The 26,228-nt window shown below is 30.5% G+C and overlaps 2 protein-coding genes across 2 annotated transcripts; one reads left to right on the forward strand and one right to left on the reverse strand.

Moving 5' to 3' along the window:
* Positions 1-6,162: 6,162 nt before the first annotated feature.
* Positions 6,163-7,619, forward strand: LOC137829710 (protein FANTASTIC FOUR 2-like). Its single transcript, XM_068636592.1, has one exon. The coding sequence runs from the start codon at positions 6,494-6,496 to the stop codon at positions 7,376-7,378; it is 885 nt and encodes a 294-aa protein (XP_068492693.1). The 5' UTR covers positions 6,163-6,493; the 3' UTR covers positions 7,379-7,619.
* An 11,449-nt stretch (positions 7,620-19,068) lies between these two features.
* Positions 19,069-25,981, reverse strand: LOC137829711 (probable transmembrane GTPase FZO-like, chloroplastic). The gene is made up of 11 exons (XM_068636593.1): positions 25,489-25,981; positions 24,259-24,794; positions 24,074-24,142; positions 23,343-23,537; positions 23,065-23,196; positions 22,881-22,967; positions 22,326-22,763; positions 22,064-22,228; positions 21,549-21,779; positions 20,002-20,117; positions 19,069-19,482 (listed from the first exon to the last, which is right to left on the reverse strand). Exons 1-11 carry the CDS (start codon positions 25,979-25,981, stop codon positions 19,200-19,202), a joined length of 2,745 nt encoding a protein of 914 aa, XP_068492694.1. The 3' UTR covers positions 19,069-19,199.
* Positions 25,982-26,228: the final 247 nt, after the last annotated feature.

Below are 26,228 nucleotides of genomic sequence, written 5' to 3' on the forward strand. Positions count from 1 at the left end.
CCGAAGGTATGCATCATCACCGTGGCCAACATGATCGTCAGTCGATGAAGCGGCGATCTCCGTGCGTGTGTAGTCGGTGGTCGCCGAAGTTGTGCATCATCGCCGTCCTAGAAATGAAGCGGCGATCTCCGTACGTGCGTAGAAAACAGGGTTTGGGTTTTGTAAAGGGTTGGAATACCCCTTTTGTATCCCCTTAATTTAAATTAATTCTTTGCTGATAAAAAAAAAGTAAGCAACTTTTCAATTTTGACTGACAAAACTTATTCAAAGTAGTTCAAAATTCTACCTATACACCGATATCAATCATCAAAGAACAATCTTATATTGTTTATTAGTACTTTAGTCCATAGATATAAAAACCTTCTAAATTAGAATAGTCATAGTTGTAAAAACTCTTGTTTATATTATGTTAACCATAATCATGAGATTTCATCTTATTTTCTTCTGATAATGAAATAATTATATGTGAATAAGTCTCGTTAATAACCTAATTCACCTATTATTGATTTTTATTAGAGATATATTTACTTTAATAAATAAATTATCAAAATTTATTATTAGAAGGAATATAATTGTCTACACTATGTTATCCGAATATTTTTATTAGATTGAGCACACGGGCGATCACATATGTGGGAGATTTAAGCGTTTGATGTGTTATAAGAAGTTAGTGATTAAGGTTTGGCTCCAAAGGCACCTTAGCCACGAGTATCCATTCTCTCCCTCAATAACAACACAAACATGTCTCCTTTTGTCGGCAGTGTGAAACCGTGCTCCAATTTCACACGATGTCATGCCGTGTACCGTAAATTAATGTATGTAATATGTATTATACAGTTTTTCCTACGAGCATGCAATATAAAACTCTTCCAACATTGTCCTTTTTTCTCATTTAAGTGGGTCTAATATTTTTGCCATAATGAGTTGCAAAATTAAAGTTTTGGCAAGACTATTATCCGTGTGCTGGAAACTGATCAAATTAAGGAACATAATTACCTTTTGCGTAAAGCAAAGTAGTAGATATGATTTATTTTGTAAGTAATACTGAAACAATGAAATTTTGTCATGAGTGGTAGACATGACTATTCTCTCTTTGACTACAATTCTTTTTGTTTTGTTATTTATTTATCTACTCTTTATCCGTTTAATTTTTTTTATCCAGGTGGGTTGTGGTTTCACTCCTTGTATTTGCATAGATAAAATAAGTTTCTTTCATACTCAACAAATATAAACCACAAACATTTGACAACTAATTATAATAATATAATAATATTTTAAATTAAAAAATAAAATAAATATAATTAAAATAATAAATTTTTGTGCTGTTAAATGAATGTGTTTTACTATTTGGCTTTTAAATATCATCACCCTTTAAATTTCTGGGTTAACTTTTTTTGGTGGTAATGGTTATGGTTAGCTCGATCGGTTAAAAAAATCACCAGAATGCATGTTTGAAAGTTTTATAATGATCAGCTTTGTGAGTTATTGCTAATGTATAATTAGCATCAACTTAACTTGTAAAATTTTCAATTCTGCTCATATAACGCCATTTGTACAAGAATGCTCTTCCTAACAGAAATTTAAACCTTTGTTCTTCAACTTGTGTGGGATTCACTGCTTTTGCAAAACTCTATAACATTAAATTTAAAATATGTTTCAACTGAATAAAATCTAAAATAATTGTTGATCAACGGGCCTACATCTAATTGATTCATGAAAAGAGAATCCATTGTCTTTCTTCGTAGTAAAAAACCTAGAATAAAAATATAAGTCTGTGCTTTAGTAACATAGTACAGTAAAATTGGAGAATGATAATGATATCTATGTAGGTTTAGGGTTCACGGTTTTATCCATTATTGGTGGTTTAGGATGATGAAAGGAGTGTCATGGAAGCATACTAGATGGAGAGGATGTGACCTTTTGGAGAAAGTTTGTATGGCCGCATATATTACTGTCCCCTCTTTGTTTCCCTATTCATATTTGTTGTTGCTTCCCTTGGCCTCTTCTCATGTTACTTTTCGCTTCCTCTTTTTCTTTCATTAAATGTTTATTATATATGGAGGAACTGGTTAAGCAGACATTGTGAGTATGCTGTGCCAAAACCAGCAGGGTATACTAGACCCTCTCTTCTTGTCTTGGCCAGATTCAGCATTACTCGAATGAAATTCCTTCACAGACACCATTGTATATGTCTCAAAACTAATCTTGGTACAGTATATAATTGATGTCTCATGTCTTCCTTTGTCTGACCACTAAGGCATTAGTTTGAAAAGTTAAGGGGAATCGAACAATCAGTCAGTCTATAATCTGTGCTCAGTTGACCTCTACTGTTGAAGGCATGTGATTTTGTACTAAATTATTTGTAAATGCTTGTAGTAAATAGCTAGCATTTGCAAGTTCAGAGGTGAAATGGACATTTATATATGTATAGAGCAACTGATAATCTGTGTAAAAAATTAAAGGAGAAGAAACAATTAAGTTTAGGTTAATGGTAAGAAGTTTTGTAGGTTGCAGAAGTTCATGAGTTCAACCTTTTTGTAATCTAATGAATCACTATTGCAATATAGTACCAAAGGCCAACCAATATGGAAAACAGTTATAAATTTGATGTGGATTAATAATAAGAATTTTTCATATATAACACGTAAACTTCATTTTATAAAATCAATTTGAGAAATTTAAAATTATTTTCTTAATATAATATCAAGATCAACTAAAATTTTAAGATTTGTTTATCTTATCATACCAACCGTTATTTTACTATATAAAAAAAAAAATTATATGGATAAAAGATGAGTATTATAGTATTCTACAAAGAAGATTATATATTATCTCCAATAATTTGTCTTTTAATATAAGTTTGAAAATAATGTAAAATTGGTGGATTATGTTTATGAATTTGATTAGTTTTTCATGTTGAGTGGTGAAGGTGCAGTATTTTCTGGGTATTGGCACATTCAGCATAGGGTGAAGGATTATTCACAGGAGTGCAGAGCATTTTGTTTCATTAATAACATGTGCAAAAAAAATGAACTGAGTCGTCTATTTGTCATTAATACTTGACCATGATAAAAGGTAGTGCAGGTCATGGTAGATTGCATAAGCTCCTTCACAATATAAGAACCACACAGATGCATGATATGTGCAACTTGGTCCTTTTGTGTGAATTCAGGACTTGTAGGGTGCAAGTGGACAACTTATACTCCATGATACCTCATACCGTAGTGCAATGTGTGGATGCATTAACACAGTAAATTTGTGACACAGACTCTCTTACTATTTGCTGATTCAATCCAATTTTTCACGTAATTATATTATGGTGTTTGGGAAGTCATGTGTGTACAGTTAATTAGTGACCTTTAATGTTGCATGTGAGAGCCAAAATTTGCCCTAGTCTGCAATGAAAATGAAAATGGACCTTTGAAAACTTTGAAAGAGTTTATTTGTTATGCCAATCTTCCAGAATGTTCTAATGCAAAAAAATACACCCACGTGCCCTTTTCCGTACAGTTTTAGGTAACGATAAGTCCAGTTTTGGCCAATGGAAAACCTAAAAGTACAAGGAAAAATAGAAATTGGTCACAGTAAAAAATTATTAAATATTAATTAATTTTAAAATAAAAAATAATTAATTATTATATTAATTAAATTAAAATTTATTTTATAAACTAAAAAATAAGTTATTGATATTTAAAATATTTTTTATTATTAATAAAAAAAATTATATTAATATCTAATATTAGTTATCAAAATTTTAATTATTAACTACTTTAAATCTTAAATTATTATTTAATTAAATTAATGATTAATTTATAATTTAAAACAATAGCAGCTAAAATTTAGTAACTAATGTTAAAGACTAATTTAGAAATTATTTTGTAAACTTTCATTATTAATAACAATTATTTAAATAATAATGATTTTTTAGTTTACAAATATTATTTAATTTAATTAATATAATAATTAGTTTTTTTTCTAAATTAATTTTTATTTGATAAATTCTTTTTTAAGAATGTAATAAAATGTCATTTCCTCTTGTTGGAGATCCCACATCGACTAGAGATTAGAGTCTTTCATTGTATATAAGTGGGTGCAAACCTCAACCCTATGAGCCGGTTTTATGGGGTTGAGTTAAGTCCACTTCGTAATACCTCTTGCCATAAGGCAATTCAATCTAAACAGGCATGTTAATTAAGAAAATTAAAATAAAAAAAATTATTAAGAATATTTATTAATTACATTGAAGTAGTAAAATTTTATTAATACATACTTTTTTTGTCATTTAGAAGTGTTTAGTAAAGAAATGAAATTAATGTTCTTTTTAACTTCTAATATTACAGAACACTCATTATCAATACCCTAATTTATACTTTTTTCGGTGAATTTATTTTATACACGTACAGTAAAAAATAATATTTAACATTATCAACAAGTTTACCATAAATGACAATGTCATTAGATGATAATGTAAGATCTGTTTAAATTATAAACTTTTTTTGGCTTTTTAGGCTCTAATAAAAAAATAAAATTTAAAAAAATGAATTTTTATTTTAAAATAGTATAGTGCAATTAAATATAATTAATTTTTAACATAGTTTTAAACAAAATCTCTGGTATTTTTTTCTATAGAACCCTTTGAAAAATGTTAATTCAGAATTATTGATGAATGGAAGAAATAAAAAGAAATTTAAAGATGCCTCAGCTTTTATGTCTCATGATTAAGGACAAAGTAAAGGAAAGTTGGAGAGATATCTCTTGGCTTAGAAGTCATGAAAATGAAGATTATTCAAAGATTTTAGATCAATTATTTCAAAAAATAGCATAGATTTAAAAAATATAATTAACATTCTCCCAATAATTATATTCTAATTAATTATATATATATATTTAAGGATTGGGTATGTTAAACAAATAATATGATAATAACTTATATATTTTAAACATTTAACAAAATAGATAATAAGATGCTTGTTTTAGATAAATAGATAGAAAGCAATTGAGGTGAGGCACTGTTTATCTATTTCCTTGGTTCCTTTTGTTTGGTCGGTTGACTTTAAAAACTAGAATACAATCTGAATTATATTCAACTAAAAGCTCAATGGCTTCCCTCAGAAAATAAGAGAGCCCAAGAAACACCAGAAACGCATTCATTCACTACCACTTCTTATATTGCAACTCAGTGGAGACAAGCAAGGACCTACCCAAAATTTTCAACACAAATTGAGTGTGCCTGTTATTTCAATCTTCAAAGGAAAGACATTGTAACACCAAATTTATTACTGCTGCTATTAAGCCTGTCTACATCTTCATTTCTCCCTTCAATTTTCTGACTCAGAAAAATGTCAGCAATTGGTTTCTCTAATGGGGGATTCAATTGAGTGAATAAACTAACACTTTGCAGAAAAAAATGGACTAGGTGGTGATCAAAAGCAGAACAGAATACTATTATTTTTTAGAGACACACAAAGAGACATATTGTTGAACTCCATCTTCTTCATTTCCCGTGATTTTACCTTAATTTGAAAACATAAATTCTAGACCTCTATTTCTAAGCTCATATAGGCCATGTTAAAAATGTACCTATCATTATTAGCATAATCTTACACATTTCCTAGGTTGATTCGCTTGTCTGAACTACCAAGTTCCACCCAAGAATTCCTTCCCCCCACTTGTTCTCCCTTTTCCTTTATTTTATTCCCTGCAATTTGATCTCAGACGAGTCGTTATTCTAAAATTTTCAATGAAATAGTACAAATTTTTTAGATCCGAAATCCAGTAGAGTTTACTTTTAGACTGACACTGTTGAAATGTGGATGTGCCCATTATTTTACTCACTTTCGTTCCTCATTATTTAAAAATTAGAGTACTGCTTCAGATGTATATTTTTCACCTGACCACCTCAATTAAGCACATGGAGAATACATCTATTTAATAACTCATTTTTTTAATAATTATAATATGGTTATAAAGTGAATGTGAAAAGGGAATAGTGATATTAATGTATGAGGTTTAAAAAAAATCCCTCACTAATTATCCAGTAGGAATTTGTCAATTTGATTTCAAGCTCAAGTTTTCTTGCAAAACTCTTTCATCTTTGTTATGAGTCATAGTCATAGCTAAAGCAAGGGAGTTGATCAAATTAATGTTATAATTGTGGACTGAATATATAAAGAATATTTTTTAGTTAAAAGTGCAAAAGTTATGAATTTAGCGTTTTTGCTTTTACTTTTAATTTTATTAATTGGAGGTGTATAAAAAGAGAAGGTGTATATATAGAGACTCACCCTTTACACTTCTCTTTCATGTCCATTCCTCACTTCTCCATCTCTTTTCTTCTTTTCCGAGGAACTCATCTTCTGCATGAGCCAAACCAATTGATCACTTTGACTTAATCTCCTCTGTTTTTGCCCAATTTTTCACTCCACTCCTCTAAACAGAACTCCTCTGTTTCTTCCCTGTTCCTTTGGACACTTCCATTGTGGATAAAGCAAAAATGTCTTACTCAAGTGTCTGTCAAGGGTTACAATCAAGTGTGGAACCTTGCCTTCTGGAACCACGTGTGCTAAAGCTCAAATTGGCTCCACCAGGATCCAACTCCAACCATTCTCCACCCTCTCAATGCCCTAGCAACACTCTCGAACACACTCCAAGCCATGAGCATGGAAACAAAAGCTCAGAACCTGTCGGCTGTAACAACTGGAGTTTCCTTCAATCCCTCTCCAACATTTCTCATTGCAAGAACCCCGAAACTGAGAAAGTCTACGTCCACCCTTCTGTTAAGCGCTCCTCTTCAATGCTCAGTGCAAAGAGCTTGGAACTGTGCACCGAAAGCTTAGGCTGCGAAACTGGTAGTAATGCCAGTGATGACACTGATGACATGTCTTTATTTTCACTTGAAAGTAGCCCCAGTTTAAGGAGCAACAACACTCCAATAGTAACTAAAAAAAATTCCGAGTCTAAAAGATTGAACCGAGGTAGCACTAGCACCTTTCCACCTCCCTTGACTTCGATGGGAGAGATCAGAGTTAGGTCTCATCGTGAAGATGGTAGGCTTATCTTGGAAGCTGTAACTTCCTCTTCTCCTCAACCCTATTTTCAAGCGGAGCGTGGCAATGGCAGGCTCAGGCTTCGATTCTTTGAGAGTGAGGCCTCTTGTTATGATGATGAAGATGGTGATGATGAAGCCTTGAAGCAAGAAGAATGTGGTGAAGAAGATAGTGTTGTGGTTGAAGAGGAGTTGGAAGAGTACGTGGGAAATGGTGAGGATGAGATGGGTATGACAAAGTTTGTGAGGCCAAGCAGATGCAAGGAAAGTGGGAATAGAGTCATTTTTGGCGATGGATACTTTGAGCACCCCCTTCTATCTCTCTGTCTCTGATGATAAACCATTACATAATCTTAGATTATTACGTGATCAGAGTCTATATTAATCTTAATGTGACATGTGGTGTCTGAGGATGTCACATGTCTATGGTCCGAGATATTAGTCAGAGTAGAACTTATATTTTACTATTTTATTTTTCCTTTGTTTTTGGTGTTAGGATTTCGGCTTTTATGATTGGAAGTTTGGTGATTGAAATTTCTGAAGGGTAGTTATTATAGTTATTAGTTACATCGGATGTGTTCCTCTGTTCTCTCTCCCTTGTTTCTGTTTTATTTTATTCATTACACTTTTTATGTTTCTAGAACTCCCAGGGATAATTCCTTGAGAGGAGGAAAACACTGATGTTCCAACAGACAGAGATACACTTCCAAAAATAATAATAATAAAACAGAAGATGAGAAAAGTTGATCTCGGTACGTAATTTACTAACTAAACAATGGGGCCCAAACCTTAATTCCTCCGATTTGATTAGAAATTTGGTTATGAAACTTGTCGGAAATTCAAATTACACAACTGAGTGGGACAGTACATTTCCTTCTACCTTTCCATAATGGTAGGCACTTTGTTGAGATATAATTATGCTTACACAGCCAATCAGAAAAAAAAAAAAAAAAAAAAAAAGCTTAGACAAAACTACACAAGCTTTTTTAAAATTCAACAGTACGTGTTATTTTAATAAATACTTATTAAATGGTAGCTGGGAATACAAAGAAGAGAAACATAAAAGCGTTTATGATTGATGGAGCTTTTCATATTTGATGGTGTGATCGTTTCTATACAGAAACATGTGTTGTTTTCTTGAAAGTTAGGAGACAGGTATTGGTTGGTATAGTTTGTGGAAATAAAGTTTTGTTAGAAATAGGAGGTGACTTTAATAAAAGTTTTGCCAAAAAAGAGGAGTACTTTAAGTGATCGCAGTCTAATTAAGTGATAGCCATGTTTTATGTTGAAAACTTTTGATGAATTTAGCGAAGCAAGGAGATAAAGAGTGATGCATAGAGCAGTGTAGGTTAAAGGAGGAGGAAATGGGTGATGGAAGGTTTGGTTTGCAGAGAGAGATGAAAATGCAGTGGTTCTTAAAGAGGTAGTAAATGGAAGAAAACGCGTTTTAAAATAAGTTATTGACGTGGTCTCTCTCTCCCACAAAGGAGAAAACCTAAAACAAGTTGTGGCGTACGGACTAAGTACTACCATTGCCTAGTAACTATCACAAGGACGGAGGGGACCCAAAATACTACTCATTTCATCTTATTTTATTTCTCTTTACCGTTTTCCTACATATTTTATTCAAAATAATCAATAAGTTAGTGTATACAAAACTTTTTTAAAAATATCTCTGTACTTTATAAATAATTAAGATATTAAATTGTGTTATTACTGATTTGTTTACAATTTTCAAAAGTTTGTTGCGTTTCTTTTGTTATAAATATTATATTATAAATTTATAAGGATTTTATTTTTATTAAATTAATATATAAGATAAATTTATAAATGTCATTACAAATTTTAATATATATATTTCTATACACAACTTTTAGAAAAGAAAATAACAATTTACATTATTATGATTTTATAACAATAAATTATTTCTTAAGTGGAAAGACCAAACGAAAGTTAGTGTTAAGGACCTATTCGAGCATTTCATGTAATATGTAATTTGTAAGAAGTGATTTTTTTTATTAATAAATCTATTTATTAAATTGTAACAATTGAATAAATTTATATTATTCAAATAGAAAACATAATTTATCTTTTAACAAGTCTTCTTAATCCTTTATAAAAACATGTTATTCATAATTTTCTAAGTTTAAAAAATTACATAATAAAAATTAATGTCATGTATTTAAACACATTAATAATATATAATCTATAATAAAATATTGAATAAATAATAAGAACTTTATGAATGTAGATATTTTTTTTTACAAAGTTTGTTATTATAGTGACTATGATTTGATATTGAATTTTCTTACATACACGGTTAGAGGAAACAATAAAATAGAATATATGCATTAATATATATATATAAATTTAAAAAATTAAAGTATATATATATATATATATATATATTATTGTTTATCTTTTCACATAGTAATTCTCTTTTTATCAGATTTGAGTAATTCTCTTTTTATCAGATTTGAGAATTTAGTTTTATTTGTGGTTATACTTGAGGAATCTCACTCAATAAAATAAATTTGTAAACCTACAATAAAAAAACATAAAAAAAAAACATGATTTATGTGAATACAAAATATTGTTGTCATTATTATATAAAATTATCATATAAAGATAGCATATATCTAATCATCATATGTATTATTGTAAATTTAAATTAATTTTATTACATTGTTGTCCATTGACTTAACCAATGATTAATCATCCTTCCAATTGTTTTACAAATTCAATTCAATTTCCTATTTAAGAATGTCAATTATTAAAAATTAAAATGTGGACTTTGTCTAACTCAACCTTACAAAACCAACATTTTTTTATAGTTTTACGGTTAATTCTTGGTAAGAAGAATCTTTTTCCAACATAATGACCTATCAATATTTCAACATCCAACATGTTCATGGATAACCCAAAACACAGTTGTAACGTCCTAGTCAAATTGGACATGTGCTGATGTGACCTTAATTGGGTATATATATTGTTGTGATCTTAATCGGGTTAGTACCTGATGCAGCTCGACTCGGGTTCATAATCGATACAAGAGCAAGTTCTTAATACAACCTATGTATGCCCCTTTTATCTCTCCTAATTAGTCTATATATAAGAGATTTATTTAGTCTTTCGGTTTCATGGAGATATGGAAAATTCAAAAATATATTAATTGATAAAATTTGGTTGTTCGTTTACGTTGTGTTAGTTTTTATTCTCTTAAACAAATAGAGGAGACCCACAGAAATTAAGACAATTTAGATATTCTCAATAAATGTTATACTCAATATTTAATGGTCTCACTAACTTGAGTGTTAGAGAATTTTCTATAGGTGGAGCCCCCTCATCACTTTGTGACTTACAACATCAAGAGTTGCTTATTACAACAAAGAGATCGTCTCACTGACCACCTCAGATCATCTGGACTCATCTCGGCGAGAACAACAATAATTTTTCCCCATTAATATAACTCATATTTAAGGTCTATGTTTCACAACAAAATTTACACATTTTTTAACCTTTAAAACATGATGTGTCTAGCCACCTGAACCAATGGAGTACAAGTTACTCTTGTAAGTATAAACGATGTATGTCTCTTTCAACATCATTAAATAACAACAAATTATGTTGTTCACCTTGAAAATGATCGATAATCATGTCATTAAGTTTTTTTCAACATCTTCATTTTTTGGAGTCAATATGACTTTATAAACTATGTAAGATGTATACATTTATAAAATTCTAATTAGGGAAGTGTTTGTTGTATAAATTTTTGTATTGAACCCTCTCCTTCCCATGATATTGCTGGTTCATAAGGTATTTTTACCATGTCATCAAGATTTGTAGGTTCAATCTCATTTCCATTGCGCATGAGATTTTCTACAAAATTGTGATCTTGTAATGATCACATGTTTTTTCATAAATGTGGTACTTTTGTGTTACTTCACAAAGCAAACTTAATAATACATGCATAAATCATTTGTGTCTTTGCACCTTTTTGAACAATTGGTAGTATCTGACGAAAATCCCCTCCTAATATCATCACTTTTTTCCTCTAAAGCACATTTGTTGGTCATGGGTGTTCGATGACTTTGAGGATGAATCCATATCAATAGTAAACTTTTATCACCAAAATTTAGTTTAAGGTATTTTAATAATTTATTTCTACTTCTCCTTCAATTTTTTTTAAAGAGTTGCAATATTTGAAAAAAGTTACATCAACTTATATATCATAGCATCATAGCATGCATTTACATTTGGAACCTATTTGAAAAGGTTGATGTTATGCTCCAAATATATGGGTTGTGTGGTTGTGACAAATATTATGACTAATAATTTTATAACAATAGTATTAAAAATATATTGTATTGACTTAAACATCTACATTTTATTTATTAAAAGATAAATTATATATATTAAAGGTTAGTTGTTATTTCTAAAGGAGAATTTATTTAATTATTTTAAAATAAAGAGAGGTTATTTAATTATTTTGAAATAAAAAGAAGTTATTCAATTATTTATTTTATTAAATAAATAATTTATTTATTTTTATTAAAAGATAAATAATCTAAATATTGCACACGTTTTTTACAAAAAAATATATTATTACATTATAAAAGGATTATTAAAAGTAATTATAAAAATAAATAATTTTTTTAAAATTATTATAGTTAATTTTTTTTATTGTGAGTAATTATTTAAATTTTAAAAAAAATGGTTATTTAAAAGATAAAAGTTGTAAGAAATTATGCATAAAAAATGTGTATCCTAAAAAAACGTATATCCTATTTATATGTTATAGATAATAATTTTAATATTATTATTATTAACAATAATAATATTAATAATCATCATCATAATATAATTGTTAAGATTGTCAGGTGTAATTATTAAATGATTTCTCTCCAATATTATTTTCTCCACGAATAGTGTTTTTCAAGTCAAAAATTATTTTTCCATATATATATTACTCAAAAATTAAATTAACAAGTGTTTTCAATTCAAATCAAGAATGAGTAAACTTTATACATCTTTTTCATGATTATACTTCATCAAGCTTCATTTTAGAGTAATTTAACTTGGCCGGAAAACAATAGCCAATGATGACCAAGATATTAAAAATAGTCAAATCTAAAATGTGTACGATGATGTTAAAAAATGTTTAAGTAGTTTAAAAACTAAGGGATTAGTAATTTGGTTTGTTTGGGTTTCATTTTTTTTTTATAAAAATGGTATTTTTTTAATATTATTTATTTCAATCCCCATAAAACTACTTTGTATTTTGGTTTGAACTTTGATGTTAAGAAAACTTAATATTGTTTACAATAGTTGATATCATGTTTAATTGTATTGCATGCTATGTTTTAGTTTCAAAATTTGCATTACTTTTACGTTTCAGTTGTAATATATTCAACCTTTACATTTTAATTCGTATATCTACTAACTACTCTCTAATTTCCTTACAAACCTTTTTTTTCTTTAACAAGACTTTTTCCCTTCTATCCTTTTTTATTCTTGCTGTTTTTTCTCCTTGGTCAACACCTTTTCTTTTATTTTACTCTACTTATGTTTCTTCTACATCCACTTATATAAATTAATTCTAATTGACCCTAAATTGAAATGTTTTAAAGTTATACAAGTGAGACATGTTTCTTGGAGAAACGAGATAGTACGTGAGTAACAATTTGTGTTGGCACTCTTCATAGTGAAAAAGACTTGTGGAATTGTTTTAGTCTTGTTGCATAAATTACTTCATTAGATGTTATTTAATTCCTATATCATATAATATCTTCATTTTCAATTTTTTAACGCAACCCATTTTTAGAAATCAATTTTTAGAGACAAAAAATAATTAGTTGTTATAGTGACTAAATTAGATATTATTTTAGAGACTAAAAAAGTTTTGATTTCAAAATTAGTTTTTATTATTATTAAATGGTTTATAAATTGGTGTCTAAAAAATTGGTAGCAAAAACATTGGTTTCTAATTAGACACCAATTTATAAACCATTTAACAATAATAGAAACTAATTTAGAAATCAAAATTTTTTAGTCTCTAAAATGATATCTAATTTAGTCACTATAGTAACTAATTATTTTTTGTTTCTAACAATTGATTTCTGTTTCATGATTTTCTTGTAGTGGGTGTTGATAAAAAAAAAAAAGGGACAAGAGATGGAAGAAGAAAAGATTAGAGATGGAGGAAGAAAAGATTAAAAATATAAAGAACAATATACATGCATGACAACATTCGTCTTTTAAATGACAAATAATAACAAAATGAAACTAAAAGTTATTGTACAAGGACTAAAGTATACTTTTTTTAAATATAGAAACTATAGAGTAAAATAACTGCAACTATATAAAAGTAATAAATGAATCATTAAACCTAAACAATATATATTCTAGTTTGAATGTAATATTAAATTTGAAACAAATATTTAATGATTTATGACCTTCTAACTTTTGTTTTGATTTGACCACTAACAAACTAAAATACAATCTAGCAAACAATTAATACAATTTAGTAAACAATTAATGATGAACACCAATTGAAATTGACTTTTCCATAACTATAAATAATGTGATTATGACACTTAAATATTATATTAAAGAATAAATTTTAAGTCTAATTCACATAAGTAAACTTTAAATTTAATTCAATCTTTAAAGAGAATCAATTTATAAAATTAATATTTGTATTCACTTATAGAGTTCCATATGAATCTTTATCCTATTTTTTTTATAAAAACTTGCCGAAGTTAAAAGTTAAAGGAGATATTTTGTTGAAGGATATATGAAATGTAGAAGTGATAGAGTAAAGAGGTAAATATAGTTTTGAAGAGTGGTAGATATGCAATGAAGAGGTGGAATTTGTGAAAGGTGAAAAGAGAGGATAAAAAGAGAATATTATGAGGATGATTGGTAGAATTTGAAAAACGAGAAGAAATGGGGAAGATGGTTGGTTAGAGAGAGAGAGAGAGAGAGAAGGCGATGAGGTTGGGTATGAATTCCTTAAGAGAGGAAGGGAGTGGCTAATCGTGGAGTTTGGGTATCCATTTGTTTTGGTGAGAGGGTTTGGATGACAGTGAAACGCAATTTTCAACCCTCACATGCATCATTTTGTCCCAAACATCATGTGCTATAGGAACCTTGTCTTGTGAGGTATATAGGTCCTTTAAGCACATATTCTCTCACCATATCATCTCATACCAACAAAAATCTTTGCCCAAATCACCATGTCCCCTAATTTTAAATGCACATGGAGGTACTAATGCTAATATCTCCAAAAGATAATTTAAAGAGGAAAGTGACTTCCTTTTCAAATTTTCCCCCTCTTCTTCGATTCGCTACTTACTCTCTTACTTCGCTAAATGCTTCTTTCTGAGGTTTCATTGTCACTCTCTCTACGCAAAACAATTTCTCCTTTTCTTAACATCACCTTAAAATTCATCCAACCATTTCTTCATACTTAGACTCAGTGGAATCTTCACCATGCCCGCAATAAACGACACGTGGGACCTTTTTCACTCGTGAAACATGAGATTCATGCACATTTCAGGTTCATCAAAACGGAGGCTTCTGCTCTTCCACTTCTGGCATGTCTTCAATTGTAATCACAAACTTTAATCGAGGTTTCGATTTCGGAATGGTGTTTGCGTACATTTGTTAGTGTTTGGTATTTGGGAATCATGTTTGTACTTTCACCTAGGTTGTTATTAAGGAAACCAATTTTACTTTATTAATAATACAAAGTGGAGTATCTATGATTAAAGTCCTAATCAACTTTTTCTGCGACTGCATACGTTGCATCAATACTACTAAGATTTGATCCAGAAATGAATGAGTCTATATTCTTCCCCTGTTTGTACTAATAGGGATGAGAACAACAATAAGGTTGAAAGAGTTTTAATGTTTGAAGCAGTAAGAAGGACAGATTTTTAACTAATGTGTTCACTTGATTTTAGATGTTTTCTTGTTTTATACATTAATAAAGTCATTAATGTTAAACAAAACTTTAATAGGATTTTTGTCAGTAAATCTTGATGTGAAGTTGTTTACTCAAAAATTAAAATGTTATATTAGTTTCTGAAATTATATTTGGAAATGTTTCTCAAACATGATAGAAATCATGTTGTATGATATAAACAAATGTTTTATTCTTAGCAACTTTGATTTGTAAAGTAAATCCAAAGAATTTATAAAGTTGTTAAAGTAATTTATTTGACCTTAAAAATCAATACTAAATAATGATAAAAAAAAACAAGTTTTAAATCAGAATAAGAAATTAAAGAAAAATTCATTTTTACATCTAATTTCTAAGTAAGAAATTGAAAATTACTTAAAGTTCTATAAATTTACAAGAATAATTTATTTTCTCAAAATTAAAGGATATCAAATTATGTTTAGAAAAGAATAAGAATTTGAAATTATTGATATTTTCTCGTCTTTCAAAATTATGCTATTTTTAGTTTAGTCTTAATTAAGGTTTTATATATTTAGGATTTGTTTTTTCCATCACAATTAAGATAATTTATTAGTTGATATTAATTAAAATTCGATAAAAAAAAAGTTTAACTTGTTAAAATAATTACAATGGACATCAACCAAAAAATAACTTGAGTAAATTTTAGTTGCAAAAAACTTTTATTAATATTAGGTGAATTTTTTTGACAAAATTTGAAAACAAAACTGTGATCAACATTATTCAGTGTTATTTTTGAATTATTAAAAAGATTAACATTAAAAAAATTAAATTTAGTAGTAATTTAAAATTTAATAAATAAACAATTTAAAATAAAAATAATTAAAATTTAATGAATTTAAAATGGTAAAACATTTCCTCCGAACATATTCAGCATTACAAAAATCTCACGCGCTATGTGAAAAGAGTGTGAACAGATGATGGCATCCCATGCTTTGCCATTAAATCCGCACCAAAAAGACAGGAACTTGATGTTGATGAATATTGTGGAACATTGCTCGTATCTGAAACATAATATCTTCAAATCCGATACCAGTTTCGAAAACACTATCCAACTATATTTCTTTTCCATTTATGTGAATCCTCAATCTAACAATAGAGAGGATACCCAAACATTTTGGATGTTGTTTTTTGTTGTATACGTTTAAATATTATAGGTAGATATGTATCTAAATGACTTAATTTTGATGTTTTTCAATCACTAGATTAATTATGGTATTTGAACTTCTTCAAATATTTTTCGGTTGGTTAACTCTTTTTTTTTTTTAAAACGAGCTCCTCATTCTCGTTTTACTTCTTTTACTCTCAAAGTGCAGGCAAAGTGCAGGCTCGAATGGAACCTGACACTCAAGTAAGAATTTGATATTTGGTACTCAGTGTTATTAATATTGTACGATGACGTACCTGATTATTGGAATTTGTGCCTATTTATATGGTTATCATGGGCCATTTGTTATTGGGTCGGATTAGAGAATTGTGTCATGCTTAGGAATGCATTACCTAGTGTTTGATCGCTGATCAGCCTTGTTAATCCTGCTTAGGCGTAATGGTCTTCGCGGTGTCGGTCAACTTGGACCGGGTGCCGAATCATGGTCAGCTTGGACCGGTTTCAAAGGCACTTCCTAAAAATAAACTGTGACAGAGTTCCGATCTCCAAAGCGACCATACTTCAGATGCGGTGATTGATTATAATGATGTCATCTCAATGGACTTGATGTCGAAATATGGTGTTGTATGTGAAGTGATTCTAAAGATGAATTCTTATTCCGTTAGTTATTAATTGGGATTTGTTTCGATACCCACAATAGTCTCATGTCGCTTATCATTGAACTTCTTTCTTTTAACCCTTTGAGATGTCTTCTAATGATAAAATGAAACTTTGCACTCCAAAAGAGACCAAACATCAAAATACAATAATTAATCTTAATAGTATTTCATAGACAAAACTATAAATTTATAAGTAATAAGAACATAATAACACTACTTAAAGAAAAAGAAAAACTTTAAAAGTATTCTGTTACATTATAAATTTAAAGTCTAACTAAAAATACTTATAATTTAGTCTTATTTCTTGTATGCGTGAGGTCTCCAACGAAATATGCATTATAATATATATATAAATATTCGGAAATGTAAGGATCTTTTCAAATCCAAGATGTTGTTCTTAGAGTGATGTTTAAATATTCGAAGCTGTGAAATTAAACCCAAAACGTAGCAAATATTCCTAAAATCATTGGGAGGGTGGTAATGACGTATTTGATCCGATTGTATTGAATGAATCCCTAACTTGGCTTCGCCACGCTCTTTGCAAACGATAAAATAAAATGTGCAGTAGACTTAGCAGGTATTCGTATATTATATGACAAATTAATTTTGTATGGACAAAATTATTCTCGTTAGATTATTGTGTTGAATATGTATTTATAGATTGGCACAGATACTGTTCTTTATTTTGTTTGTTGTTGTCTACGTTTTTCAGAATTTGCATCAGCAAGTAGGCCACATGATACCACAGCCATGCTTGCAATTTGGTCCTGTCGTTTTCGTCTTTAAGGTTTGCATATTTCTCCCTACCTTTCCTATTCTCATTTAAATTTCTCACAAAATGTTTATTACTCTCAAACCTAACTCTTCTCACCGGAAAAGCATCTAAGACACAATCGAAGAGCCATAGTAAACCTTCGATGCATATGTTAATAATAGATACCTAAAATTTATTCTTAATAATAAGACATGCGCCACTTACTGAAATGTGTTTCTCTCTAATGCATTATGTTGCAATTTTGCGGTTTTTTTTATTTATCAAATTTGACTAATTAATTATTAAAATTAATAAAATTTTAAAAAATTATAAATATGATTTCAATTCAAATATACTAAAGTTGTATCAAATGATACAACTTATTCATAATAAAATAAATAAAATTGTATCAACTTTACACTATTTATTTATTTTCATAATTTTTTAAAATTATATTTTAATAATTAATCTATCAAATTATTTTATAATAAAAAAATCACATTTTACATAGTGAGTAAATTTTTTTTATTAATTATAATTCAAGTACTATATGAAAAATCAATTTCATTATAAGTTTATATCAAAATTCATCTTAACGTCATCATTTTTATGTTGATGCACGAACCAACATTCTCTGTAGTGAGAGTTTTAAATAATATGAGCCAATTTTTATGATAAAAATGCCTTTTAAGGGTACTAAGTGTGTGAAAAATATGAAGTATACTGGAAAAATATTTAATTTAAGATTTAAACATTTGTTTTTCCTTCTATAGACATTTTTTTTTAAATCCATAAATTACCATTTTATTTATAATATCAATAAATATTTTTTTTTGTTTCTAATTTTTAATAACATAATTTTAATGAAATAATACTTGATGAGACACAATATTACGTAAATGATAAGTTAATTCTATTTTCGATGTTACTCTTTCTTTTTTTTAAGTGTCACATTTAATGCCATGTAAAAATAATAAAAGAAGCTTATACATATCTGATTAAGTAAATATATATATATATATATATATATATATATATATTTCTGAAAAAAGACATTAAACACAATTAAAAAATTAAATGAGTATCAATTTAGCCTTAAACAATAAAAAAATATTAAAAAATGTGTAAAAAAATATAAATTGTTGAACGACAAAATGATCATATTTTTTAGGTCATCATATTTTATACATCCAAAAATTAAAACGAATTTTCACCTTTTTAAAAAATAAATTAAAAATGTCTCACATTCAAATAGTTAATTGAGCATTTATACTCTTTTTATGACATGACATTGTTTAAATCGCATAACACTTGTTAATTTAATACTTCCATAACATCATGACATAATATTTGATGTCATAATTATTTATAAAAGTTTGACGGTGGTCGTGTCAACTGTTTCTTAATAGTACTGCCATTTTGGAAATTTAGACAAAAGATTTAAAAACAAAATGGATAGGGAAAAAATTACGGATATTAAAAATAAACTTAAGCTTTTTAAAAATAACAAATGGGAGAAGCATCCTGCAAGTTGACAATTTATCATTGACAAATTAAAAAAAAACAATATACTCCAAAATTGTGAGGCTAAGAATCATGGTAAGGTAGAACTGTTAGAAGGGACGCTAACTGAATAGGATAGTTCAAAGTCACGACACATGAAGATTTTGAATCTCAATTTGTAGTGTTCTAAGTTTTTTCTCAACATTTGATAATTCTTCTTGAACCTTTACTAGCTTGTTAAGTCTATTCTCCGCTTCATCGTGGTAAGGTTTGCTAAGAACTTTCACAAAGGTATCCAAACTTTCTATTGCTTCAGTTAAATCCTTTTTCATGGCTTCTTCAAGTTCATATGCCAAGTTATCTGCCTTTCTTTTCACCTTATCTATCACCCTCTGCCTGCGACCAGGGAAACTTGATATAGCTAGATACCTGCAAAAAAAAGAAATGTCAGTCCAGACATTTACTAGCAGCTAATCAGCAAAACCAATCACGCAACCAACTAGAACAATCTTTAACCACCATACGAAGATTTCAAAAAACCAAATTCACAGCATTGTCAAATAAACAGAAACCTGTGACACAGCAAAAGAATTTTAAGTGTACTTCCAACACCAACAATTATTATTATTGACATATATTACAAAAGAATGTAGTAAACTGATCAGTTTGTGAACTATTATGACTGATATATATATATATATATATATATATATATATATATATAGATAGATAGATAGATAGATACTGTGTTATGATCGATGATTTGAAGCAAATTAAGAGCCTGTTGCGGTAATTTTGTTCATGTTGAAGTAATGGATATTCTGATCGGTCTAAATATCTTTTCCTTTTATAAAGGGTTTAAGATCGAAGTGTCATCAATTACTATGTACGCACACGTTTGAAATAAAACCAGTGCAATCAGAAAGGAACCCTAATTGAATATATTACCCGCCAGCTGAACAAATACCAAGAGCAAGAAGATCTTCCAAGGTGGTTTGCAGAACAGATGTCAGTAGCGAAGCAGATAAACCGGCCACGCCCAGTTGACCAAAAGTCCCTATGATCTAAGTTAAAAGGAAAACATTTTTAGATCACATTGGCTAACAAAAACAACGATAAGAACAATAATAATAACATGATACTAAAACTCAAATCTCAAAGAAAAAATAAAAATATAATATTTACAACTCGAGAAGGTTCAGAAATGTTTCACATTAGTATATGGATTGCAGGATCAGCACAGATTAAATAGAGCAATTTGCAGAGATCACAAAAACTATTACTAACTTATTATAGCTCATGCCGTATCACAGAAACTATTCTAGGGACAACTTGCATCATTTGTGTCAATGCAAAATTATAATAAAAATGGAAAGACAAAACAGCAACCTAAAATAATGTAGTTGTGATACTTATTTCTCAACTTTTGAACATGCCTATAATCAGTCATGTAGTTTTGAGGCTTTTACAACAACTGACTAGCACCGTAGCACCACATTTAACCATGACTCTTTCAGAATAGCCAAGACATCCTTCAAACTCATTGTTATAAGTTGATTCAGCTCTTCCACAAAAATTATATTTCACACAGCAGCAAAGTCAATTATGCCACTCTCCAAATCATTTGACACTTAAAAGCCTAACATACCCCAGCGGTCATTGCATGCAACCTTACCCTTGCATAGGCAAAGAGACTGTTTCCAGAATTAAACTCATGACCAACCGTCACCAGGACAATTTTACCATTGCATCAGGGCTCACCACCTAATTATTGCCACATTTAAATGAGAAAAATCAAGAATTTTGCCAGATTGCTTTTAGTGGGTTTAGTTTCATGATGCAAATCATGACAATTGATTTTGTCTCAGTTTGACTAGAAGTGATCAAAAGTAGTCTTTGCGGTAAGTTGAAAATTTCACACCAAGTTTTATATAGCAAACTTGCCTTCAAGATAAAAACGTCCAGACAAAAACCACTTCACTTGAAAATCATTTTTAACTAAAATCAATTTCATAAAAATCAATTTTACACATGCTCATCCAAGCACACAATTGTGGAATTTCCATTTAAAATGCATGGGAAGATAATTGCACATCTAGTCCCTAGTTCCACATAAGCTTGGCTTGGTCCTCAAGTAACTGGCAATATTTCCCAGGTATTTTTAAAATTGATCCAATTATGTTACTCTGTCAGTTCATTGTTTAGTTAAGATTACATGGCCATTACACTTTGCTGATATGGAGATGGAAGAGCCCTCTTTTTTTCTTTTAATGACATGACCGTATTCTTTCTCGCATAGAACAAATCCACATTAGTCCAATTGCCTTCAATTTAAGGCAGTCTGATGAATAAGTGCATGTGCTTCAAATCATGTGAGCAAAACTAAAGCAATTGAAATAAGAGGACCAAAATTTAACTTCTCTCAAACAAGGAAACCAAATTACACTGAAAGACCTAAAAGTTATAAATTATTTTACAAAGAAGTCTAAGCTTACCATTTCTCGTACTTCTTGCTCAAATGACTTTGAAACTGCACTGCTGCTGAAATTGTCAATCACCTGAGTACTAGCTTGATCCACTTTCTTTAGCAACTGGTCTGTCTCAAAATTCATCTGACTACTTTCATGCCTCAAGGAGGGCCACCGCTTTTCAAAGGATTCCCTGTATAATCTCCCTTGTTGGGTATATTTGGAATATAGCCAATTTTCATATTCTACAAGTATTTTCTATGAATAAAAAAAAAACTATTTTAGCATAACATACCCACCTAACTTCTACTCATAAAACATTATTCATTTAACCCAGCATCTATGTCATTTAATGTCTTGGTCCTATTGGGGTTATAGGTATACCAATCGAAATCAGGTGAATACTTGAATAAACCACTCTGATAAGCAAGAGTAAAAATCATTGCAAAATGATCAGGATCACTAGGTTCCAAATCAAACAAGATGATAAACAATGCAAAACCAAAACTATAATCCTAAACAGGTTACATCCAGAAACTGACCTGGACAGCTGAAACAGCAGGACCAATTATGTCATTCCGAATCTTTGAGGTAGTGGGCATTGAATTTTTTTCTCCTTTGAAAGCGTATGAAGCAATAATATCAAAATTTGCCAATTGCAGATTAGTTTCAGCAAGCTCTACGACACGTGATTTCGTAGTTTCAATCTGATAATGTGTACCGAGGCATATTTAAGAACATACCCGTCAAGAGAAAATCAAATCGGCCTGAATTTAAAAAAATTATAAACATCTTATAGCATACCAAAGACAGAGCTTGTCTCCTCCAAGAAAGGCTGTCAGTTTCCATATTCAAAGCAAAATCATTTACACTATTAACAATGTCTTCCACTGCAGCCAAATCCTGCTTGGCATATCGATAGTCTTGTGTCACAAGAGTTTCACATGCAGACATTAGTCTATCTGCAATTGAAACAGGTGTTTCAAGTTTGAGCTTCATTCTGTCCATTCCTGGGATTGTTGACCCATCTAGAAAGCTATGCAAGAAGTTTTCAAGTTCAAGGAAGCTGTTGGCACCATGAGAATCAGAGGTTGATAGTTCTTCATTTAGTCTCCCAACATTGGAGGTAGCTATAAGTTTTGATTCAAGAGCTGACCGAGCAGATACAGGATACAATATGACATTTTCAGTGTTCAGCAATCTCTGTATGTTGTCCTTAATGAAGGACATTGCTTCCTCAAGCTGCATTGAATTGTAAAAAGATAATTTAAAACTAGTTCAGCAACTTCACTACAAAAGAACTCATTGATATCATATCAGTAAGCCAATAACTAATAAGAATAAAAACACAACACATACCTCCTGATTATTCTGATATATGTCAGCTTTATTCAAGACAAAGACCGCTTTCTTCTTCCACTGCTGAGAATAACGAAGAAAAGCAATCTGAAAACGACATAAAACTTCACATGATGACCCTGCCTGACCATTGATAACAAATACAAAAAGTGAGAAAGTATGACCTAACTATGACTGACCATACCTCACTTCCAGTTAAAGGGCGATCAGCAGAAATGACAAAAAGAAGTAAATCTGCACGGGGTACAAATTCCTCAGTAAGACGCTGCTGTCTCTGAAGAATCACATTAGTTCCAGGTGTATCAACAATGGTCATCTGTTATCAAAAGAACAAAACAACAGTTGAGAGCATTCTAAATTTCTAATTACAAGCAGAAGATAGTAGTTAGAGGGGATAGTATAAGAAAATCTAAGTCTTGAAATATATAAAGAACTGGAACAAACCATAACGAATTGACTTACTTCTTTAAGAATTGGAGCAGGAAGGTAACAAATATATTGACCATCTGGGTGTCTTTCACACCTTTGTTGTTCTATATCTAAATCATTATATCGTAAAAATGTGATCTCATTAGTTGTTGGAACAACTCCCTCTTTGAGATATCTTTCTCCAAGAAGTGCATTAATCACAGTAGATTTACCAGAGTTGAATTCCCCCTGGTAATATTAAGATTTTAAAAAAAGAAAAGCAAAAGGTGAGATATCAAGTTTGAAACCTATACGAAAAGTTCATATAGCAAACAGCTGATTTTGGCATTTCACCCAATTAATTCCCTTTTGAGTTATAATTGAAATATTAGAATAAACTGCAAAGGGGAACAGGATAAACAGTAAAAACCAACCAAACATATATCATTGTTCCAAGTAGAATAATAAGAACAAAGAACGTGACCACAAACAATATGAAAAAAGACTCTCCTGAAAACAATAATGTTTATGATGTTTGTAAAGACAGAAGAACCAACTACTCCCCATAAGTAAACCGTGGATAAACAGTATCAGAAATTATTACGTAATAAGGTAATCTGACGTTAAGGTGAATTAAAAGTAGAAAATTTTCACAACAAATAGCACTTATTAGTTAAGTAGTTTCTATCTAGATGTATTAAGAGAAGATTTCTTTTTGAAATTTAGAGCTAATACCAATGTATATTCCAGGAACCAGAATTTGTTGAGATTCAGCACACAATTACCACTATAACCAGTAAGAACGGCTCATCTATTTGAGAAACCGCATCATTAAGAAGTGAAACCTCCTCCATCTGTCATTTGAAAACAACCCCAAATCAACAAAAGGTAAACAATATACTGGTCAAAACACTGAATAACAAAATAAAAAGAATGACTTCAAATACCAAATTTTTAATTAAAAGATCACCAGAGGTGCAGCCTTCTTGATAACTTCAACAGCTTCATTCAACACCAATCTCTCTGTTTCTATTAATTGTTTCTCCCTATCCTCCAGCTTAACAAACCCAGCCACAATCTCTGTCCCACTCTGAAAACCATTATCTACGTTCGACTTAATCTCACTCACATTACCGCCATCATTGCTTGCATACACACTGCCAAAAACTTTGTGCAAGAACTCATCACCATACAGACCAAAATTTGCCAAACTGGTTACAAAACCACTAGCACCAGAGGCAAGCAAACCTGACATGTCAGCATAAGACATACTATCTTTTCCACATGAGACAAAAATAGGTATCTTCACACTCTCACACACAGAACCAACTTCCCTAACCACACGCTCCAGGTCACCACCGCCATATATAAGAAAATCAGCACCTTCTGATTTAGACGCATTCACTGCAGCATCCACAGTGTGGACAATCCTAGCAACCAAGGGAAGAACCACCAATTCAGATTTTGAATCCAGCATCGTACTCCTGGCAACAACAGTGGGAAGACCTGCACAATTATATTCAAAGACATTTCACATTAAATCAGACAAAGCTGCTAGACAAAATGCTTAAGAGGGAGAAAGAGAATTTATTATATGTTCAACACCATCACGAGTCCATGGTCCTGGTCAATTTCTAGTGACATTTATCGAGTTTTGTCCATTCCTTTTGTGTAAATTGAAAAACCCAGATAACGTGTGGAACGTAAGATAGGCATAGACATGGGTGGAGTTTAGGAAAAATTGACCCAAACTTACCCGATTCAGGTCAGGTCAGGTCATTGTGTCTCTCAATGAAAAATAAAATACAAAAAATAGAAAATATTGATAGAAAAAGGGGAAAAAATCATAATACAATGAAAGAAAATTAATGAATAATTAAAAAATCAGAACTAGAGTTACACGACATAAAAGTTATACAATCATAAAATTCCACAACATAAAAAACAAAATATTAAATGGTACAAATTTTAATTGGTTGGAGTCAAATTGTGTTCCATATGCCCAGATTCACCATCGAGCCTATATAATTGGGTTTGCAGTTTTAAATAAAATCTAAACTAAAAATTAATTTATTCAGCTTGAGAAGAATCTAATCTCAATTTTTCTATCTATTTTTCAAAATAGAAGTCCTTATTGGAGATGATCCTCCGAACAGACGCTGTACACTAATTTCTGGAGTAAGTAGAGAGTTAAAAAAACCTTGGTCGGAGAGCAAAACTCCACTACAGGCAGCGGCAGCAGCAATATCGACCCGCTCGGCGACTAGCAAATACGCGCGATCTTGAAGCAGCGATTTCAAGGAGCATGCAGCTTCGTAGAGCTTGCCACCGCTTGGTTCCTTGCTTGAAAGAAGGACAATCCCAACCCACTTGGAGACGGCTTTGTCGATTAAAGCGAAGGCGTGATTGTCGGCGGCGAGGACTTCGTCGGAGTCCAATTGGAGGACGAGAGTGGGGACCTTGAGTTCGGGGCGCTTGTAGCCGCCAGGGAACAGGGTTCGGGGCTGCGGCGGGTCGTTAGGGCTGAAGAGCTGGGAGTTGAATGCGGCGGAGGAGCCATTGGAGAGAGAATTGACCGGAGAAGCACGCGAGAAGCGGAGAGGGAGAGAGGAAGGGCGAGAGAAGGAGGTGTGGCGTGGGATGATTGCGGCGACAAGTGAAGAAGAAGGGGCTGTGACGGAACAAGGTACCATGGCACGAATCGGATTCCGGAATTCAACCACCAGAAGGCAGATTGCGCTATCGCATTCCACTGTCCTTCACTCACTCAAATCTCATTCGTTTATCCTCTCTTTATCAACAACCACTATCTACATCAACCTCATTTCTTTATTCACCTAAATTATTTTTTATTACATAACTTTATCATCAAAAACCAACAAAATCAAACACAATTGTATTATTTTTCTAACAAATAATAAACTTCATCTTTTCCAAAAT

Source organism: Phaseolus vulgaris, chromosome 7 (genome assembly GCF_000499845.2).
Source record: "Phaseolus vulgaris cultivar G19833 chromosome 7, P. vulgaris v2.0, whole genome shotgun sequence".
NCBI classification, from domain to species: Eukaryota; Viridiplantae; Streptophyta; class Magnoliopsida; order Fabales; family Fabaceae; genus Phaseolus; species Phaseolus vulgaris.